Below are 19,372 nucleotides of genomic sequence, written 5' to 3' on the forward strand. Positions count from 1 at the left end.
AAAATAGTAAAGAATCATATTTTTTAAAAGGCTTCTGATTTTTTAAGAAATAAAATTTACTAATAACCTGCAGGTGGAAAAAAAGTATTTTGTAAGTATAAGAAAAGCATGGTATGTCCTGTCCTAGGGACTAAGAAGAAACTGTTAGAAAGCAGGAAAATGAATGCAGAAAGCACTGTGCCTCTCAGCTCTCTGGTGTGGACCTCCTGCTGGAGCATTAACAGCAAGAAAACAATAAAGATAGCAGGAATCCTCAGATTCATTTTAACCATGTTAGACACTCCTCAGTACAGGATTGATTTCATTTTCAGTAATTGGTTTATGCTTGGGAAAGTTTTATACAAAAACCCAGCCATTTGCTGTGGGTCATATTTTTCTAATGTTTTCTTACCTCTCTGCCTTCATATTTTGCTTCCTTAGGGGGAACAGTAAGATGAGTGAGTGTCCTTGAACTCTGCAGCAGGGGTCAGCAAACTACAGGATTTAGCCAAATTTACTTGCTTCCTGTTTTTGTAAATAAAACTTTATTGGAACACAGCCTCAGTGACATTTTGTCTATGGGCTGCTTTCCTGCCAAGAGGTTAGAATTGAGTAGCAATAGAGATCATAAAATATTAACTCTGGCCCTTTACAGTAAACATTTGCCAACCTCTGCTCTAAGGGTCATCTACTTTTACTTTCTTCAATAGGTGAATGGCACACAAGTGAATGTCCCATTTATAACTGGGTTGGCAACCAAAATCTACAGCAGTGAGGGGTTCCTGGTGATTGACACCAGCCCTGACATCCAGATATACTACAATGGCTTCAATGTCATAAAAATCAGCATCAGTGAGAGGCTGCAGAACAAAGTGTGTGGCCTCTGTGGCAACTTCAATGGAGACTTAACTGATGACTATGTGACCTTGCGGGGAAAGCCAGTGGTGAGCAGTGTGGTGCTGGCCCAGAGCTGGAAAACCAACGGCATGCAAAAGAGGTGAGAATTTTAGCCACTAGGCTCATGGCCCAAATCCTCCCACTTCCGTGGGTGGTGTTCATAAAAAATGCATTTTCCATAACATTATTTTCCTCTCCTGCAAAGAGCTGAGCCAAAAGTCTATGGAGTTTTCATGATACAAAGAGACATATCAGAGGCCTCAGTAATTTCTTGAATGGTAGAGGAAGAAACTGGGCTTAGGTGGTATAACTCTAAATTTTCATGCCATTCAGCCCTCAGCTAAACAGCCGAGTCTGCACAGGCTTCAAATTCTGAAGCCTTCCCCAGCTGCCCAGCTGGGCCCTGAGTCCCTGTTGGGGTGGGATTCAGAGTTGACTCAGGAGAAAAAGGGCTACCCCTTGCCCCCCAGGGCTGGGTCCCATTGTGTGTTTGTGACTTTTACTAGGCTTGGTTGTGGTTGTGCAGGTAGAAGTTGGTGGGAGTAAAAAAAAAATCCTTTTTAAATATAGAAGTCATCAAGGTTATTGTCAGGCCCTAACTGTCCAACTTAGATAGAATGAGCTATAAAAAGTTATTTCATATGTGTTTAATTTAGGACCCTTCTGGGCTGCTAAATTATAGTCCCACCTTTCCGGATCTACAGATACTCTTCTCTTACCCAACATTATTTTGTCTGTACAATGGCTCGACCCCCTTGTGCTTTAACGTGCCAAACATCAGCTAAATATCCAGATGTGGAAATGAAGCTTCAAACCCTTTTTGACCCTTCTGCAGGTAAACTGAAATAGACAATCCTTTTAATTATGGGGTTCAGAGCTGGAAAGAACCTTGGGCAATATCTTGTCCAGTCTCTTTCTTTTCTGGCTGAAATGGAGACCAGAGCAGAACGATTTACATGAGGACGCCCTATAAGAGCCGGGTCAGATTCCAGAATTCCTAATTTCATGCTCTCTCTAAAATATCACTTTTTCAGCTCACAGTTAGAAACTGACAGCTTTGGACATTTAAGCTATTCCGAGGCTTCCAAAGATGAGAAAGGTTCAGCTCCTCCTGAGGAATTATGACTCTGTTTGAGCTTCCTTTGCCTTCCTTCTTTTATAAATGCTTTCAGCCTGACATCAGTCTTCTTGTGAAGGCTTTGCTCCTGCTCTCTAATAGCTAAACTGGAACTGGTTTAGAAGCTTCTGTACTTTCTTCCAAATCTTTAATTCTACCCACTGCCATTACTATTATAGTAGTTATTGTTATTTGTTATATCAATACTTGCTTATGGTTATTGTATCAATTATATCAGTCAATTATATCAAAGGTTAATAATTGTTATGTCAATATTTACCTTTTGTCTGACACTTGGCTACCAATTCATTATTTTATTTTATGCTCACTTTTCACAGTGATATTAACAATTGAAATTACCTAACTTTTCCAAGGTCTCATAGCCAATTAGTGTTGGAGTCAGTGTAGTGCATTGACTTCTTGGTTAGCAAAAGAGGTAACAGATATAGCCTTCCCTTTCACGGGCGATCTCAGATGCCTGTCTTTGCATCACCTGGTCTGACCCGACTTCTTGCCCCCAGCTGCAACGAGCTGCAGTTCTCCCAGTACGCGGCCCTATGTGATAATGTTCACATCCAGAAGATGCAGGGCGACGGCTACTGCCTCAAGCTCACGGACATGAAGGGCTTCTTCCAGCCCTGCTACGGGCTGCTTGACCCCCTGCCCTTCTATGAGTCCTGTTACCTGGACGGCTGCTATAACCACAAGAAGTTCCAGCTGTGCGGCTCCCTGGCCGCCTACGGAGAGTCCTGCCGTTCCTTTGGGATCCTCAGCACTGAGTGGATTGAGAAGGAGAATTGCTGTAAGAGAATTATTTTATTTCTGCAGATTATTTTCTAAGTTAAAATAACAGCTTTTTTGCCCGGCTGGGCGTGGCTCAGTGGTTGAATGTCGACCTGGGATCGAGGTGATCGGGGTTTGATTCCCAGTCAGGGCGCATGCCTGGGTTGCGGGCTCGATCCCCAGTTAGGGGCGTGCAGGAAGCAGCTGATCAATGACTCTCTCATCATTGATGTTTCTATCTCTCTTTCTCCCTCTCCTTTCCTCTCTCTGAAATCAATAAAGATATATTTTTTTAAAAAGAATAGCTTTGCCAGTTGCATTGCTTTGTCTCATTTGGCTGGCTGGTCGCCATAGAGCTGCTTCCAGAGTTGGAATATTAAGATGGTGAGCTGTCAGTAGAGCCTCCCTCACCTGTAGCTCCTGTCCAGTTGTAGAATTTGGAACATCACCTTGGGAAGATGAGGCTCTCTGGGTTGAGTGAGTACCTGTTTAGTGACTTATGAGGTAGAGGGACAGAGTCTGGGGCACCCACTTGATCACCAGCTCCTTTGATGTGGGTCAGAGCCCACACCAGAAAGGGAGTGTATGTGGCAAGTTGAGTTGGAATTGAACTGGCTGAACCTGCCTGGGTGAAAGGAAGCTGAGGTTAGAATTATAAAGGGATTTTATGTATATATTAGTGATAAAGACCTATGGATTCTTATATTTTTTCTGTACTAAACATTATTTGATGTATATCCATTATTCTCTTTATTTTCTTACCATGTTAATCATATTCATGGAACAAATCTGTATTATATAAACATATAGAAATTTGCCACAGACATATATGTGTGTCTAAATACATAAGTGGTCACTCTGTCCCACCAATGTTGTATGATATGGTGTCCAACAGAATGTGTGCATGTCCCCTAACACGTACCACCAACCCGATGCGCACACAGGTGCCACCGTGAAAACTGGCCCACTCCAAGGCTGCGCATGCTCATTGGGAAACCTGAAGATTTAACCTGACCAAGTATTGGAATACAGTTTGTTCCAAACCAGAAACAAAGTAGCGGATTAAAATATGCATTCAGTGATTTCAGAATTTCTTAAAATTACTAGTCTCTTTTGGAGATGAACAGAAATGCTTTGTTCAATAACTTTAATATGTTGTGTTAACAAGCAATACTTTAATTTTAAAATTAACTGTTTTAAACTTTTAAAATTGTTTGGAAGTTTTAAGAAAACATTGGTTTTTGCTTTTAACCTCAGAAGCTCCTCTGAATAGGGCATATCTTATTTGCCACTTGGCAGATGGGCCTCCACATTTTAGGGCAGGTTTTTTCTTCCTGTGGCTGTAGCCTCAGCACCTTCTTCCTCTTATGCTCTGGGCTGTGTTCGTGTTGTGTTCATTAACTATAACACCTACTGAGGGCTGCTGTGTGCTTGGCATTGTGTGAGGGACTGAGCATACTGGGCCAGTGAACAGGCCTTTTAAATGATGCTGAGGCTTTCGTTCAGTCTCCAGGATTCAGACAAGGTGATGTGAGGCCACCACTGTACCCCACCGGTTACAGTTAGGGACTTCTCAGGGAGCAGCTGCACCAAGAGAGGTGTCTGCAGCTCTGGGACGGCTCCATCTCTGTTTCATTGTCATTGTTACACTCACGCTGGGATGGACAGTTGTTGTTTCTCTTTCATTTTAAAATATGTCTTTATTGATTTCAGAGAGAGGAAGGGAGAGGGAAAGAGATAGAAACATCAACGATGAATCATTGCTTGTCTGCCTCCTGCACACCCCCCACTGGGGATCGAGCCTGAAACCTGGGCATGTGCTCTGACCATGAATCAAACCATATCCTCTGGCCTCAGAGGTCCGTGCTCAACCGCTGAGCCACACCAGCCGGGCTGGACAGCTGTTTCTTTAGCTCTCACTGTCATGTACCAGGATGAACAGAAGAAGTATTACATCTGGGTAGGGAGAAAGATTCTTTAAAGAAGTGTCTCAAAGGAAAGTATCTGAATTAGTGATTTCAGACTAAGTCATTAGTGAACTTGAGGGTGGCCTGTGGACCCCTCTGCTGCAGAAATGTTCATATGATAATGGTGACAGTTCACATACATTTATATTTTACTTATAGTTTTACCCTCTTGGCAAAACAGTACCATTAACGTGAGTCAATGCTTGTGAGTTGTGTGTAAGTTTTTGGTTTATCTGTTTTTATACAGTTAAATAGAAGCTTATGGGAAAGGTGGACCATGAATCAAAAAGACTAAGAAATCTTGGTTTAAGGGAACTTACTGGCCCTAAAATTGTCTTTCTTGAAAGATATTTGTTAAGCACCTGCTATGGGGTGACTGGGTGTTGGGAATATAGAAATAAATGACTCAGGAAGATTCGATCCTGGTGTATGTTGGCAGTTGAGGTTACCTGTGCATCCCATTTACCACTTAGCTCCACCTGGGCATAACCTGGGGCAAATTTCAGCTGTGAAATGGGATTACAATCCTTAGCTCACAGAGCATCTGTGAGGGTTGGAGGAGACAATGCAACTAAAGCATTAAGCACAGTGTCGGGCCCATAGCAGGGGCCCAGTTTCTAGCTGTTGTCATTATTTTCTGGAAGGTTGCCCTATATGTTAATTGGTGGCTGCTCTCTGACCATCCAGTTCCATTCAAGTGGCAAATCCAGAGTGTAACCACATGCTACTGTGTGTTGGTGTGAAAATCAAGTTGTGTGTGTTTCTGTTTGTTTTCCTTTTTAGCAGGAGTGGTTGAAGATCCCTGTGTGGGGGCAGACTGTCCCAACCGAACCTGTGAGCTGGACAATGGAGGAGAGCTGTGTGGTTGCATCGAGCCGCCCCCCTATGGAAACAGTGAGTGACACCTGCCACCCCACCCCTGGCACCCAAGCAGGCCCAATGGGAGAGGCCTGGCAGCCACTTAGGAAAGCTCCAGGACTGCAGCCCATATGTCTCACACTGTAGGTTAGAAACCAAAATAGCAAAGCTTTGCCCATTATTTAATCAGAACAAGGAAGCCACCTGGCCACTTCAGAGTGGGCTAGCGTTCACTTCCTCAGAGCACTGTGCAGTACATCATAACAAAAATGTGTGCGTAGTGGCATCAGCCACTCCATCGGGCCTCGTTCAACATTAGAGAGCTCCAAAATGCTCTTCAGGACTTACAGGGAAGTAAGGAGGTTTGACGAAAACCTGAAAGGATCAGGGCAAGAGTGCCAGGGGCTGTAACACGCTTTACAGCAGCTTTACCTGGCCCCAGGTTTAGGTGGGTCCCAAAGAAACAACTGAAATGTGTGAAGCAAACTAACCATGTGGACTCCAAGTCCTGCCCTGACTACAGTCCTGCAGTCAGAGCACACCCTGGATGTCTCGGGAAGGCAGCTGCCTTGCCTCCCAGCTCCCCACCCCCGCCTGAACCAAGGAACTAGAAGGCACCTGCTAAATTAACGTGAGACTGCGAAAGCCAAATGGGCTCAGGCTCCATAGAGGGGACAGCATGTGCTGTTCAGTGCTTCATCTGAGCAGATAAGATGTTTCTCTATTCTCTACATGTGCTTATGTACTCACAGAGAATGTCAGTTGGTGCATCACTGGGTCAAAGACAAGCTCCTAGTGCTCACCAGGGATTAAGCTGGGGCCTCGGGTGGCCTGGCCAGTGCTGCTCTCGCTTGGGCCAGTTTCCTTAGCCAAGCTCCAGAGAGCCAGATGCAGTGCAAAGCTTATGGAAAAGCAGCTACCACCAAAGTGGGGGGAAGCTCTGGGTGTACAAAGAAAAGACATTTCATTAGTATTTTCTTCTTTTAAAAAAGGCTCTACAGTGTACTGGTTATTGCTTTGAATGCATTCATGTACTCATTTGATTTGAGCAAAGCTGAGTTGGAAATGCCACAGCCATTGTGCAGATTATCAGCCTTTTCCAAAGGAAACTGCAATGGATGCCTCACCCCGACCTCTGCAGCAAGGCCAACCCCCACTCACTTGACTTTCGTAATAACTGTTCCCACAGACTCACATGACATCATTGACGCAGAGGTGACCTGCAAGGCGTCCCAGATGGAAGTGTCCATATCTAAGTGCAAACTCTTCCAGCTTGGCTTTGAGAGAGAGGGTGTGAGGATCAATGACAGACAGTGCACTGGCATCGAAGGGGAGGACTTTATCTCCTTTCAGATCAACAACACCAAAGGGAATTGTGGAAACATTGTACAGGTGAGACACTGGGACCAGAAGGAGCACCTGGCAGAGGTTCTAACTGTCCAGGTGTTTGCACATTGATTGTCCTTAAAACCAACTTCAGGGTGGTCCTATTAGAAATATCCTCCTTGGAAAACAGCAGAAGACATGTAGGAAATGAAAGACATAGGGACAGTGAGTATTTAGTGCTCAGGGACTGACGGCTGGAAGAGCACAAGAGGTGACAGGCTTCTTTCCCTGGTTTGCTCTGTCTGCTGTCATCCTTTGTCCTGGGTGTTGACAAAATGTTGTCCCCTCTCTTACCCTGCGGTGGTTGTTATAGGTAAACACAGTGGGTTTAGCATTTCAGGGATGAGCGTGTCCCAGACACCGTTTAAGAGAAATGCAGCAGGGCCTCACCTTTTGGTGTCAGATTATCCAATTCGCAGCCTAGCAAAGCCTCTCCTCTTCCTCCTGCTGTTGGTGTCTATGTTTGTTGTTGTTGTTGTTGTTGTTGTTTTGGCTTTTTGATAACTTTTTATCAACACTTTGATCAGGGAGAAAAGGAGTACAGTGAAGCCACGTTTGTTCAGTTTGGTACTGGGAGCATGCCTGGTAAAGACTTGGCAGAGGAGAGATTTCCAATTAAGAGCTGAAAAAGACGACTTATATTACCTCCTGATGGCAGCATTTCATGCTGCCCCTGCTCGGGCTCCCAGAGAGACTGGGGGCTGTTTGTAGTTAGAATTCATGACATCACCCTCTGTGGGCATCCGAGGTTGTCAGACTGAAGGATGCTGTTGACATCGATTGTAATACTTTTTTTTAGTAAGGGCTGGGGTAGCTCCATACTGATTTATACTGGCCTCCGGGGTATGTATGAAATGAAGCCGTTTCTCCACTTTCAGAGCAGGGATTTGAAATGCAAGCCACACCCTCACTCCCAGGTTTAATGCTCTCTGACCTCCCTTTGCTCTGCAGTCTAATGGCACTCATATCATGTATAAGAACACAATCTGGATAGAAAGTGCCAACAACACTGGCAACATCATCACCAGGGACAGGACAATCAATGTGGAGTTTTCATGTGCTTACGAGCTGGATATCAAGATCTCCTTAGACTCTGTTGTGAAGCCCATGCTAAGGTAAAGAGTTGACGGGCTGTGAACATTGCTTGTCTGTTTGCTGACAGTTAAGGTTAGCATAATCAAAATTGCTAGCTTTTGTCTTTGAAGCACTAGGGGAAAATAATTCATAGGTAAACATCTGCATCTTACTTTCTGCCTTAGACTAGCCCTAGTCAACAAAACTTTCTATAATGATGGAAATGTTCTACATCTGTACTCTCCAATGCAATATCTATATGTGGCTATTGGCCCTGGAAGTGTGGCTGGGGTTGCTGAGGAATTGCATTTTAACTTAATATAATTTTAATTGCCACATGTGGCTAATGGGTACCATTTTGGACAGTGCAGCCTTAGACTTGACTACTATCTGCTTTGCCTTCTCTCTGTATTTTCAGCTAGGTAATGGTAGGTAACTTAATAAATATAATTGTTTGGGGTTCCCTGCCTCATGATTTTTTCCCTCTTAGTGTCATTAACCTGACAGTTCCAACCCAAGAAGGCAGCTTCACCACCAAGATGGCGCTCTACAAGAATGCCTCCTACAAGCATCCCTATCGCCAGGGCGAAGTGGTGTTGACAACGCGAGATGTGCTGTATGTTGGGGTCTTTGTGGTTGGAGCTGATGCCACACATTTGATCCTGACGCTGAACAAATGTTATGCCACACCCTCCCGCGACAGCAATGACAAACTCCGGTACTTCATCATTGAGGAAGGGTGCGTAGCCTCCACCAAGGATGGTCTCGGAGCCTTCACTATAATATTAGTCTACACCACTTTTTGGAGAAGGGAGTAGGAACTAATATTTGTTGACTACCTACAGGGCCAGCATTTTGCATCCATGAACTGTCAAATTCTCGTTACAACCTATAAGATTGATGTCAGAAGCCTTTCTTTATGGGTGAGAAGGCTTAGGCTTAGTGAGAGCAAGCAATTTGCTCAAAGTCACAGCAATTTACAGTTAAATCCAGCAATTTACTGCTAGATCCCCAAGTCCATACGGCATTAACTACAAATATATTCTCAATGTGATCAGAGAGAGGATTCTACCCTGCCTACTTTAAATTTCAGCTTGAGAGAAATGTGGATCATCTGCAAATGAAAGAATGTAATGAGAATAACTAAAGATGACTAGGACATCTATTAAAATTATAAAATAATTACAATGATAGGCGATCAAATCAAAGAGTTTCTTTTTACTCTCCACTATATACCCAGCACCTAGTATATTTTCTGAAATATAGTGGTTATGAAACAAAATTTATTGAATGAATAAAGAAGAAAAGACAACAGATCAAACAACGATAATGATAATTATTTTTTTAAAAAACAGTGTCAAAGCAGTGTTTTTTAATTCTTTTAAATTAGTGTTTACTAATTTTTTTAAGTTTTATTGCAAACATAATTTATATGTAATAAAATGTACTTGCTTTAAGTGTAAAATTCAACGATTTTTAGTAAATTTACAAGAGTGGAACCATCACCATAATCTAATTTTAGAACATTTCCCTAATACAGTAATTCTTATAGCAGATGACTGATTAATCAAATATTCTTCTATTAGATGTGGTAGAAACCAATTCAAAGTAGCTTATGCAAAAAACAAGGCATTTAATAATCACAAAAACAAAACCCAGGAGTGGATGTGGCCTCGGGGATGACTGGATCCAGGGGCCAGATGCTGTCACACTCTCCTCCCCTCGCTCTGTCCTTTGTCTTTGCCTGTCTCTGCGTCTCTGGTTGACCTTGTTAGACCCTGGCAGTCCTGGACTCCCATCCCTACAGCATTGATCCAACCCCATTTCAGGGGCTCCCGGGAAGGAACCAGGTGAGCTTTCTTGGATCACCGCTTCTTGACTGGAGGGGATGAGGCAACGTGAAATCTGGTGTTGAGGAGGATCGAGTTCTCCTTCACCCTCTTAGGCTCCTGGACTGGGTCTAAAAATTAAACAGACAAAGGTTAACAGAAGAAAAGTTTCATAATTTATTTAATAAAAGTTTTATGTGACACAGGAGCCTTCATTAAGGGAAATTAAGACCCAAAGAAATGGTTAGACCTGGGTGTTTTATGGACAGTCATGGAGCAATATGACAGTCCAGAGTATAAAGTGGTTGTAGTGACCTGTTTGTTCATGTTCTTCTCTGAGTCCTTTTGTCTTTGGGGTAAGGATGCTCCTTCCCTCGGGCCGGGGGACAGGGGATACCTCTCACATGAAGGTTTTATGACCTGTTTCAGGTGAAAAGGGTCAGGGAGAAAGTCAGGATGACTTTCCTGCTTCTGCCATTTTCTCAGACTCTTCACCTTAAAGTGTTTCTTGTGCTAGATGTGGGGAGGGTGTCCTGGGTCAGCACCATGGGGTGGTCGGGGGGTGCTGTGCATGCCATATCGAATTAGCTTTAAGGTTGGGAATGGTTCCGCAAAAGAAGGGTGTGGTCTGGGCAGACAAACACTAAAAAGCCACTGTTTTGCAGATGAAACAGGCTCAGAGAGGTTAGGTCTACAGGTAACCCAAGGCTGCCCAACCAGCAAGGGGAGGAGGAAGGGTCCTTCAGGTATCAGGACACACTGCCAGGCACGGCTTGTGGCTTGGGTTGCTGAGGCATATTGTGAGATTTTCAGCAGAAGTCTCACTCAGGCATTTCACTTTCTGAATTGGTTTCTAGCTTCTTCAGAGGCCAAGGGAAGGACTTGGTGACCATGCACCCTGCAGGCAGAGGCACTCAGGCTAACATCTCTGTTCTTTCTCCATTTCTCTTCCCTCCCGTGTCATAGTCCTTTCCCAGCATGAAAGGGCTAAAATCTGGGCCATCATCAAATGCAAACCCAGGTGATATGGCTTCTGCCTCCTTTAAAGGTCCCTCTGACATTAAGCATTTTTAAAACAGGAGTTAATAGAATTGACCCCAAGAGGGGGCGTGAGCAAGTGAGCATGTTCATAAATCTCAGCTTCTTCCAGGGTCTGGATAAAGGCCTTCAAATTAAACTGTTATTGGACGTAAAGGGATTTTGTCATGTGGGACAATTTTAATTCATGAGTCCTTCTGACCTTGGATATTGTTTTTTTCCCAGTGAACTTGCATGAAAAGCAATGCTCAGTGCTGAATGAATGAGCAACAAAGTGGGTTCACTGAAGAATTTTGAGGGGTCATTGTTCCCCCCAGCTGTGTGGGGGGAAGACGGCACCAGCCTCTGTTAGTGACTCAGAAAGAAGATTGGGGACATGCAAGGCACTTCTCTCTCCTCTTCTCGTGCCTAGACAGAGGAAAGGACGGTTTTCCTCTGAGAGTGGACAGAGTTCCCATGCGTGGCTCATTGCTCACACTAAGGCAGCACACAGACAGCCTGTCTCCCCTTCCCTGGGCCCCTTCCTTCTGCTCCATGTTTTTCTGATACCTAAACTTCAAGTAATATGTGATAGTTGGGGGTCTGATTAAGAGGGAAGGGCCTGAAGATCAAGGGCTATGAATATTTTAGAATCTTTAGCCAATTCAGATTATTCAAATGAGTAAGAGTGACAAGAAATAGTCTAACAAGTTTTTGTGTCAAAGCATTGAAGAAACTATTGCCTTGAAGACTAATTACAAAATGTGATGGGTGTGGGAATGCTGAAGGATTGTTTCAATTTATAATTCTGTTAACTAAGTTACTTAATTCTGTGGGCTAGGGAAAGGAAACATGAGGAAACGAGTCACCCTTTTATCTTTATCATTTTAAAGAACTTCTTAAACCCTAAGAGCCACCCTTGGCCACGCAGCAGGTTCATCCTTCTGGAATTCACATGTGCAACAAAGGTCCAGCGTGCACGCAGTGCACTGCAGACGCAGCGAGGGCTGTGGTGTGACCCGTGCACTCTAGGGGCTCAGCGGGGCGCTCTTGGCAAGCCAGGAGAAGCCACTTTTTTCTGCCTGGTCAGGGCAGGGCTGGGGAATGTTTATCAAGGAGGGAGCCCTAGACCGGTGTTGGAGAAGGAGCGTGAGTGGTGCATGTGAGGAACCGCAGAAGGACTTGCAGGCGGGGACACGTGAAAAACCCTGAACACTTGGGGGACTCTAAGCGGTGGAGGCAAGATGTCTGTGCCTGAGGGAGGGCTGCCGCGGTCACCCCGCCAGGAGCCGGGAGGTGAGAGGAGGCTGGCCCTGCTTCAGAACAGTTCAGCTCGTCCCGGACTGACTTTCTTTTCCTCAGCTCCACCTGTTTCACACTGTGGGAGGATTCCCGGCAGCGTTAGAATCAGGAGCTCTTTCCCAAACTGATAGTTAACTGGAGAACATAAGGAAGAAGCAATATTGCGCGTGTTAAATGGAGATCAGTAGCACACCATTGTGAGGGAGCAGCATGGGAACCGGAAGCAGAAGGAAACAGCTCCTCCCACCATCATTTTGTTCTTAGTTGCAGTTAGGGTACTAATTTGAGGTGCTATTTGATGCTTTTAAAACAAACTGTAAATATAAGGGAGTGGTAATAAATGATAAACCCACACAATCCAGAGGTCACTTTCAAGTGCAAATGCATTTTTACTGTTTATGCTGGTTTTATATGAAGATGAAACAAGAAGCAGAAGTATAACTTTTCTGAATAGGTGTCAGAACATTAAAGACAACACCATTGGCATCGAGGAGAACGGCGTCTCCCTGACCTGCCGCTTCCACGTCACCGTCTTCAAGTTCATCGGGGACTACGACGAGGTCCACCTTCACTGCGCAGTGTCACTCTGTGATTCAGAAAAGTACTCCTGTAAAATAGTAAGTAGACTTGGGAAGCACGTGCACAGCCTTATTTCTCACTGCCCAGCGTCAGTGTGACTCCCTCGGGTTGTTTAGGTCTCACAGCACCTGGAGGGGGCTGAATTGGGATTGTCCTCAGATGGTTGGGAGCGGCAGACACCTCTGGGGAGAGAACACAGTGGAATGATGTCCACTGACTGCTCTGCCTCTGAAATGTCCATCTATCATTGACACTAGATTAGGGCTTCTCAAACCTTGCTACTACTGACATTTTGGGTCAAATCATTCTTTGAGTGGGGATTGTTCTGTGCATTGTAAGACATTTAGCAGCTTCACTGGCCTCTACCCACTAGATGCTAGTAGCAACCCCACCCAGCAGCAACTCCCAAAAATGTCTCCTGACATTGCCAGTTGACCCCTGGGAGCAAAAGCAGCCCATCTGAGACCTACTGTACTGGAGTATTAAGGAGCCAGGTCACCTGAATCTGAAGTGAACAGTGGGGCCAAGCTCCCTTCCACTGTAGAAGCAAACTCCTGGGCTCAGGATGCACTTTATCTAGGTGTTCTTAGATAGGGATTGTCCTACAGGTCCCCCAGCGTCATACTAGGGCCTGAGGCTCTGAAAGGACTGGTAGGAGGAGTGACAAACCCATCCCCTCTCCCACACCAGATGTATTCCCCACTACATATGGCTAATGTCACTAAGAGTTTATTGCACTGGCTCCTAACCTTTAACATTCCAGCTTTCTGCTTACCCCATATTTGCAAAATTGAGATGTGAGCTATAGTCAGAACTTCTTCAACACGCTGCTGCATACATTAGTGTCTGATGAGACACAGCAATCCTCATTCCCAGGAAGGAGCCTTGTGTGGAGAATGCACCCGATCCTCTTCAACATAAAGTACAGAGTCCCAGTGGGCCCGAGATGGAGAAGGCACTGGGCTAATTAATGAGGACAGGGGTAGTACTCAAGGTTGGAGCCACTGTCTCTGGAGGTGGAAACATGGTGAAGAAAAGTTATCTTAATTGTGTGAAATTTTCCCCTGGTGTTCTGTCTTTCAGAATTGCCCACAAAATTCCAGGATTGCCACAGATTATACCAAAGAACCTAAAGAACAGATCATTTCAGTGGGACCTATTAGGAGAAAAAGTATGTATGTTTCCTAAAACACGCTAAAATTATTAAAACTATGGGATTGGAAGGCTTGAGGGAACTCTTGCCTGCGTTTCACCTGTAATGTGAATCTGGTGAATAATACTAGTTTGAGAAGACTGCCGAATTCCATAGTGAAATATTTTTCATTTTTTTCTTTTTTTAATTTATCTTTATTGTTGAGAGTATTACAGGTGTCCCATTTTTCCCCCCAATTGACCCCCTCCACTTCACTCCCACCCCCTCCCCAGGACTTCACCCCATTACTGACTGTGTCCATGGGTTATGCATATATACATATAACTTCTTTGGTTAATCTCTTCCCACCCTCCACCCCCCTTCCTTCTTTCCTCTGAAATATGATCGTCTGTTGCCTGTGTCAGTGTCTCTGGATCTATTTAGTTCATCAGATTCTTTTGTTCATTAGCTTCTTAAAGAAGACCCTTCAACTTTTCCTGTAGTGCTGGTCTGGGGGTGATGAACTCCTTTAGCTTTTTCTTATCTGTGAAGCTCTTTATCTGACCTTCGATTCTAAATGATAGCTTTGCTGGGTCGAGCAATCTTGGTTGTAGTTCCATGTTTTTCATCACTTTGAATATTTCTTGCCACTCCCTTCTGGCCTGCAAAGTTTCTGTTGAGAAATCAGCTGACAGTCGTATGAATGCTCCCTTGTAGGTAACTAACTGCTTTTCTCTTGCTGCTTTTAAGATTCTTTGACTTTAACCTTTGGCATTTTCATTATGATGTGTTTTGCTGTGGGCCTCTTTGGGTTCCTCTTGTTTGGGACCCTCTGTGCTTCCTGGACTTATAAGACTATTTCTTTCCCCAGGTAGGGGAAGTTTTCTGTCATTAATTTTTTCAAATAGGTTATCAATTTCTTGCTCTCTTTCTTCTCCTTCTGGTATCCCAATAATATGAATGCTGGGCCTCTTGAAGTTGTGCCAGAGGCTCCTTATACTGTCTTCATATTTCTGGATTCTTATTTCTTTTTGTTCTTCTGGTTTGGTGTTTTTTGTTTCCTAACGTTCCAAATTGCTGATTTGATTCTCAGCATCCTCTACTCTACTGTTGATTCCCTGTAAATTATTCTTCATTTCAGTTTGTGTAGCCTTCATTTCAAATTGGTATTTATAATGTTATTGGTTTCTCAGTTATTTCCCTAATAGTCTGCTTAAACATCCTTATAAACAAAATTCTGAACTCTGTATCTGTTAGCTTGCTTGGATCTATCTTTTAGTTCCTCTTCTAGAGATTTTTCTGTTCTTTCTTTTGTGACATGTTTCTTTGCCTCCACATTTTGGCTGCTTACAGGTGTTTGTTTCTGTGTATTAGGTAGAGCTGATCTGTCTCCTGGAATTTGTAGAGTGCCTTTGTGTGGTAGGTGTCTTGTAGGGTCCAGTGGCTCAGCCTCCCCAGTCACCTGAGCTGGGCCTTCTAGGTGCTCCCCTGTGTGGGCTTTGTGCACTGTCCTGTTGTGGAGGAGCTGACCCCCAGGCCAATCAGCTATGAGGACGAGCTGCAACTATAGCCAGAGAGCTGCTGTGCTGGGGACACCCCTATGGAGCAGGATTTACTTCAGTGGGGCTTTGGTGTTCACCAAGTGCAACCCTTGAGTGTGTCACTAGTGGATGTGGTAGGGTTGTAATCCAGTGTGGTCGAGTCTGACCACCAGGTGCACTGTCTCTGGGGCCTCCTGGGAGGTGCAAAGTCAGCCTGTGCCAGTGCCTTGCCCAGGGCCACCCAGCATGAGCTACACAACAAACCGTAGTTGGCTGCTACTTGTGCTGGGCTTGGCGGCATCCAGGAGAGGCCAAGCTATGAGCCAATGCAGCTGCCGCTAGTGCCAGGCCTGGGGCCACTTATCAAGCCATATGGGGCACACTGCTGCTTGAGAGATTTTAGGAAAGTCCTAAGCATGAGGCCCGAGAGGCCACTTATACAGAAAAGTCACTGGAAATGGCCTGGATGAGCCTGCGGGTGGGGAGGGGAGGGGCCTCTGGGAATCACGGGGCGGGGCCAAAGGTGAGAGTCAGGTGCTGGCGACTCAAATATGGCACCTGCCTGCCGGCTGTGTGCAGAGCAGACTCGCCAAAGGAGCCATGGCCTCCGCCAGCTCCTCTGCCTGGGAGGAAGCTGCCCCTCCCTCACCCAGGTTTCAGGCAGGTTAGTTCCTCCCCGAGTGTCCCAGGTCCTTTCAGCCTGCTGCCCGGCGCTGAGCTCAGAGGGAGCGTCCGAGGAGCTGCTGGGGCTCCCGCAGCCTCCGGGACCCTTAGGGACAGTCCCGCTGGTGTCACAGCCTGGAGTTGTGGGGACGTCTCTCCCTGGCCCTGGAGCACTGGGCTGGGGGCCTCACTCCTCCGGGAAACCCCCACCACCGAGATGTCCCTCATGGGTTTAACCCGCGGCACCGGGTGTGGGCCCGCGGCCGTCTCCATGATTCAGCCCCGACCTGCCCGAGTCTCCGCCCCTCCTACCGGTCTCGGTGCTTCTTCAGCTCCCTGGTTGTGGGGATTCTGTTCAGCCAGATCTCAGGAGGCTCTGAGTGCTGGTGGTTCTGTATTTTAGTTGTGATTTTGATGTGGTTGCGGGAGCGGCGGGTGCAGCTGTTACCTACCTGCCATCTTGTTTCTCTCCTGAAATATTTTTCTCGACTATTAAAAACTCACAATCACACCCAGTCGGCGTGGCTCAGCGGTTGAGCATTGACCTAGGGTCCAGGTGATCGGGGTTCGATTCCCCGTCAGGGTACATGCCCAGGTTGTGGGCTCGATCCCTAGTCAGGGGCGTGCAGGAGGCCGCCGATCAATGACTCTCATCATTGATGTTTCTCTCTCTCCCTCTCCTTTCCTCTCTCTGAAATCAATAAAAATGTATTTTTAAGAAAACACAAACAAACCCTCACAGTCACATTGGGCTTCCTCTGTTCTTCCCTCTCTTTAAGCTTTGCCCATAGATATGAGTTGAAGAGTTGAACTGTGTGCAGTTACCTCGACTGTTCTTTTCAGGGCTGGACTGGTGTGAGGACAACGGAGGGTGCGAGCAGATCTGTACCAGCCGGGTGGAGGGGCCTCTGTGCAGCTGTGTGACAGGCGCCCTGCAGGAGGACGGCAAGAGCTGCAGAGGTAGACACCCCCCCCCATTCTGGGCAGGCAGCTGGGGCACAGGAACTTCCTTATACTGAGAGGAGAAAGCCATGACTGAGGCTCAAGCAGACAGCAACGAAGCTATAAAAATTTAGAAATTAAGAAGGAAAGATTAGAAAAACTCCCAAGAAATTTTAGCACCATTTTGGTTTTTTTAAACCATTGGGTCCCTGTTCTTTCACTAAAAGATGAAGGCGATTTTTAAAAATAATAATATTGGCCTTAAATATGGTCACCAAGTCTACTGGGCTGTGATTGGTTTTGGAATGTTTGATTCAACAAACAAGATTTCCTGCAGCAGCCTTAGCTCAGGGTCTCCCTGGTGCCCACTGAGTCTTCTGAAGGTTGGGTTAATTCTGCTGCTTTGTGGCCATTTGGATGAAGTGAGTTCTTAGAAATGCACTTTCCTTTAATTGGATCTGCAGAAATCTCTGATCTTTATCAAAAAGGTTTATTTTCATAGGACTCACTATGTGCCTTTCTGTTCACAGCCTCTAACTCTTCCACTGAACGTCAAATCTGGACGCTGCTTCTCATCGTGACCCAGATTTCACTGTGGCATTTTGTGTATAAATCAGTCACGACCTCATAATTAACTCAAGGTTGCTATATGAAGTACTGTAATTTACTTTTTTCAATTCCCTGTAGGATAAAAGGTGTGTGCCCTTAAGTCAAAACCTATTCGAAAGTGTCCAGAATCTCAACACAATGCCACCTGCCTCAAGTGGTTAGAGATCTGGAGATGAGTGAAATTCCAAGCTCCTCTTTCAAAGCACACAATGGGGCTTCTAAAGCCAGTTGTGGAAAGCATGTATCTTGCCTAAAAGTTTCAAACAGTTGTCACTAGAAACTGATTCACGTAAATAACCAGTGAAGGAAGAAATTCTGGTTAGAAACGTCTGACTGGAATCTGAGCAGAGAGTCTGTCCAGCCAGCGCTGTTTCCGGATCATAGCTTTTACAAAGAGGGGCCTGTGGAACATGTGGAGCAGCAGTGACTGGGAGGCTCGACTCCCTCTGAAGAATCTTTCTGAAGTTTGCAAGTGTCTGGTCTATGATATGCATGTGTTGCTCCTTTTCTTTATGATGAACCCCTTCCCTACCCTCGTGTCCTTCAACCTTGCCATGGCAGCTTGGTCACTGGGTATACTGTTTGCAGACCTTGAGAACTCCATCCCCTATCCCATCCCCTCAGACCCAATTCCTTCTCTTTTTTAAATCAACCAAATAATTTTTAATGTGTTTTATGCTTAAATAAACTTTGTGTTCAGTATTCTCATTACTTGATGGCTGAAATCGTTCTTGCTGGTGTTAAGCCCTGCACACCAAATAGCATGCTCTGATTTTAAAAAGGAAGCAGTGGCGGCAACAATAGGATCAGGTCTACACTGCTAGCCAGAGCTTTAATGCACTTTATTATGTGGCTCTGTGGGTACTTACACAGGGCACTAAGGTGGCTGCGCAGAAGAGAAGCAGGTCGACCCTCTTTTGTAAGTAGTACGTAAACACACATTTATTATAATTAACTACCAAATGGAGGGCCTATTAAATACATCCCTGAAATGCCTCTCTTTTTAAGGTTAAAACAAGGTAAAAACCACTTCAAGCTTAGTTTGAAATTGTTTCGGATTTAAGTTGATGGCAATTTTGATTTTTCCCAGAAGTCTGTGAAGAGCTGAGCAGAAATCCTCAGCATCCGTACCTGTGGGGCGGATGCCACTCCTGTCTCTCACACATAGAGGCATGTCCCGCTGTCACCCTTGGAAGCAGAGGGACGCAGGCTGGGTCTGCACTGAGCTGCTTTGTTCACCCAGCCCCCTGGAACACCAGCGAGTGTGGCTTGTCTTGGTCACACGTGCTGTGTGGCTTAAAGGACAGCAGTATTGATGCAGAAAAATACGCATCTGCCTCAACTTGGACATCGTAAGGTCTTTTGGGAAAATGCGCGTTGAGATGGATTAAGGAATGAAACCATCTATTCTCCGTGAGACACAATACATCTTCTCTGTGGTGGACGTTGATGTTCTTTTTTCACATAGAAATTTCAGCTCCAGACTCCTCTCAAGTTCGGAAGACTCAGATGAGCTAATGCACGGCACCACCCACACCAGTTAAGATTTCACAATCAGACAGAATCTGAATTGAACACAATATGTCTTACTATCTTTTCACTTGATTTCATTAGATGAATTTTAGCTAAAAACATACAAGGAAGGGTTTTAGTATTTAATAACTCCTCTTTCTTGATTTTCATGTCAAAGTCATTAG

General features: G+C 45.2%; 1 protein-coding gene across 1 annotated transcript in view; it reads left to right on the forward strand.

The window, feature by feature from the left end:
• Positions 1–18,377, forward strand: part of TECTA (tectorin alpha) — a 127,975-nt gene extending 109,598 nt beyond the window's left edge. The window contains exons 15-24 of the mRNA XM_087828512.1: positions 690–974; positions 2,498–2,795; positions 5,527–5,637; positions 6,791–6,993; positions 7,939–8,102; positions 8,552–8,800; positions 12,664–12,826; positions 13,872–13,959; positions 16,968–17,084; positions 17,597–18,377. Coding sequence (XP_087684638.1) covers positions 690–974; positions 2,498–2,795; positions 5,527–5,637; positions 6,791–6,993; positions 7,939–8,102; positions 8,552–8,800; positions 12,664–12,826; positions 13,872–13,959; positions 16,968–17,084; positions 17,597–17,697 — 1,779 coding nt within the window. The 3' untranslated portion in view covers positions 17,698–18,377. The remainder of the gene's footprint in view (positions 1–689; positions 975–2,497; positions 2,796–5,526; positions 5,638–6,790; positions 6,994–7,938; positions 8,103–8,551; positions 8,801–12,663; positions 12,827–13,871; positions 13,960–16,967; positions 17,085–17,596) is intronic.
• The last annotated feature ends 995 nt before the right edge of the window (positions 18,378–19,372 follow it).

Source organism: Miniopterus natalensis, chromosome 20, assembly GCF_054644295.1.
Source record: "Miniopterus natalensis isolate mMinNat1 chromosome 20, mMinNat1.hap1, whole genome shotgun sequence".
NCBI lineage: Eukaryota > Metazoa > Chordata > Mammalia > Chiroptera > Miniopteridae > Miniopterus > Miniopterus natalensis.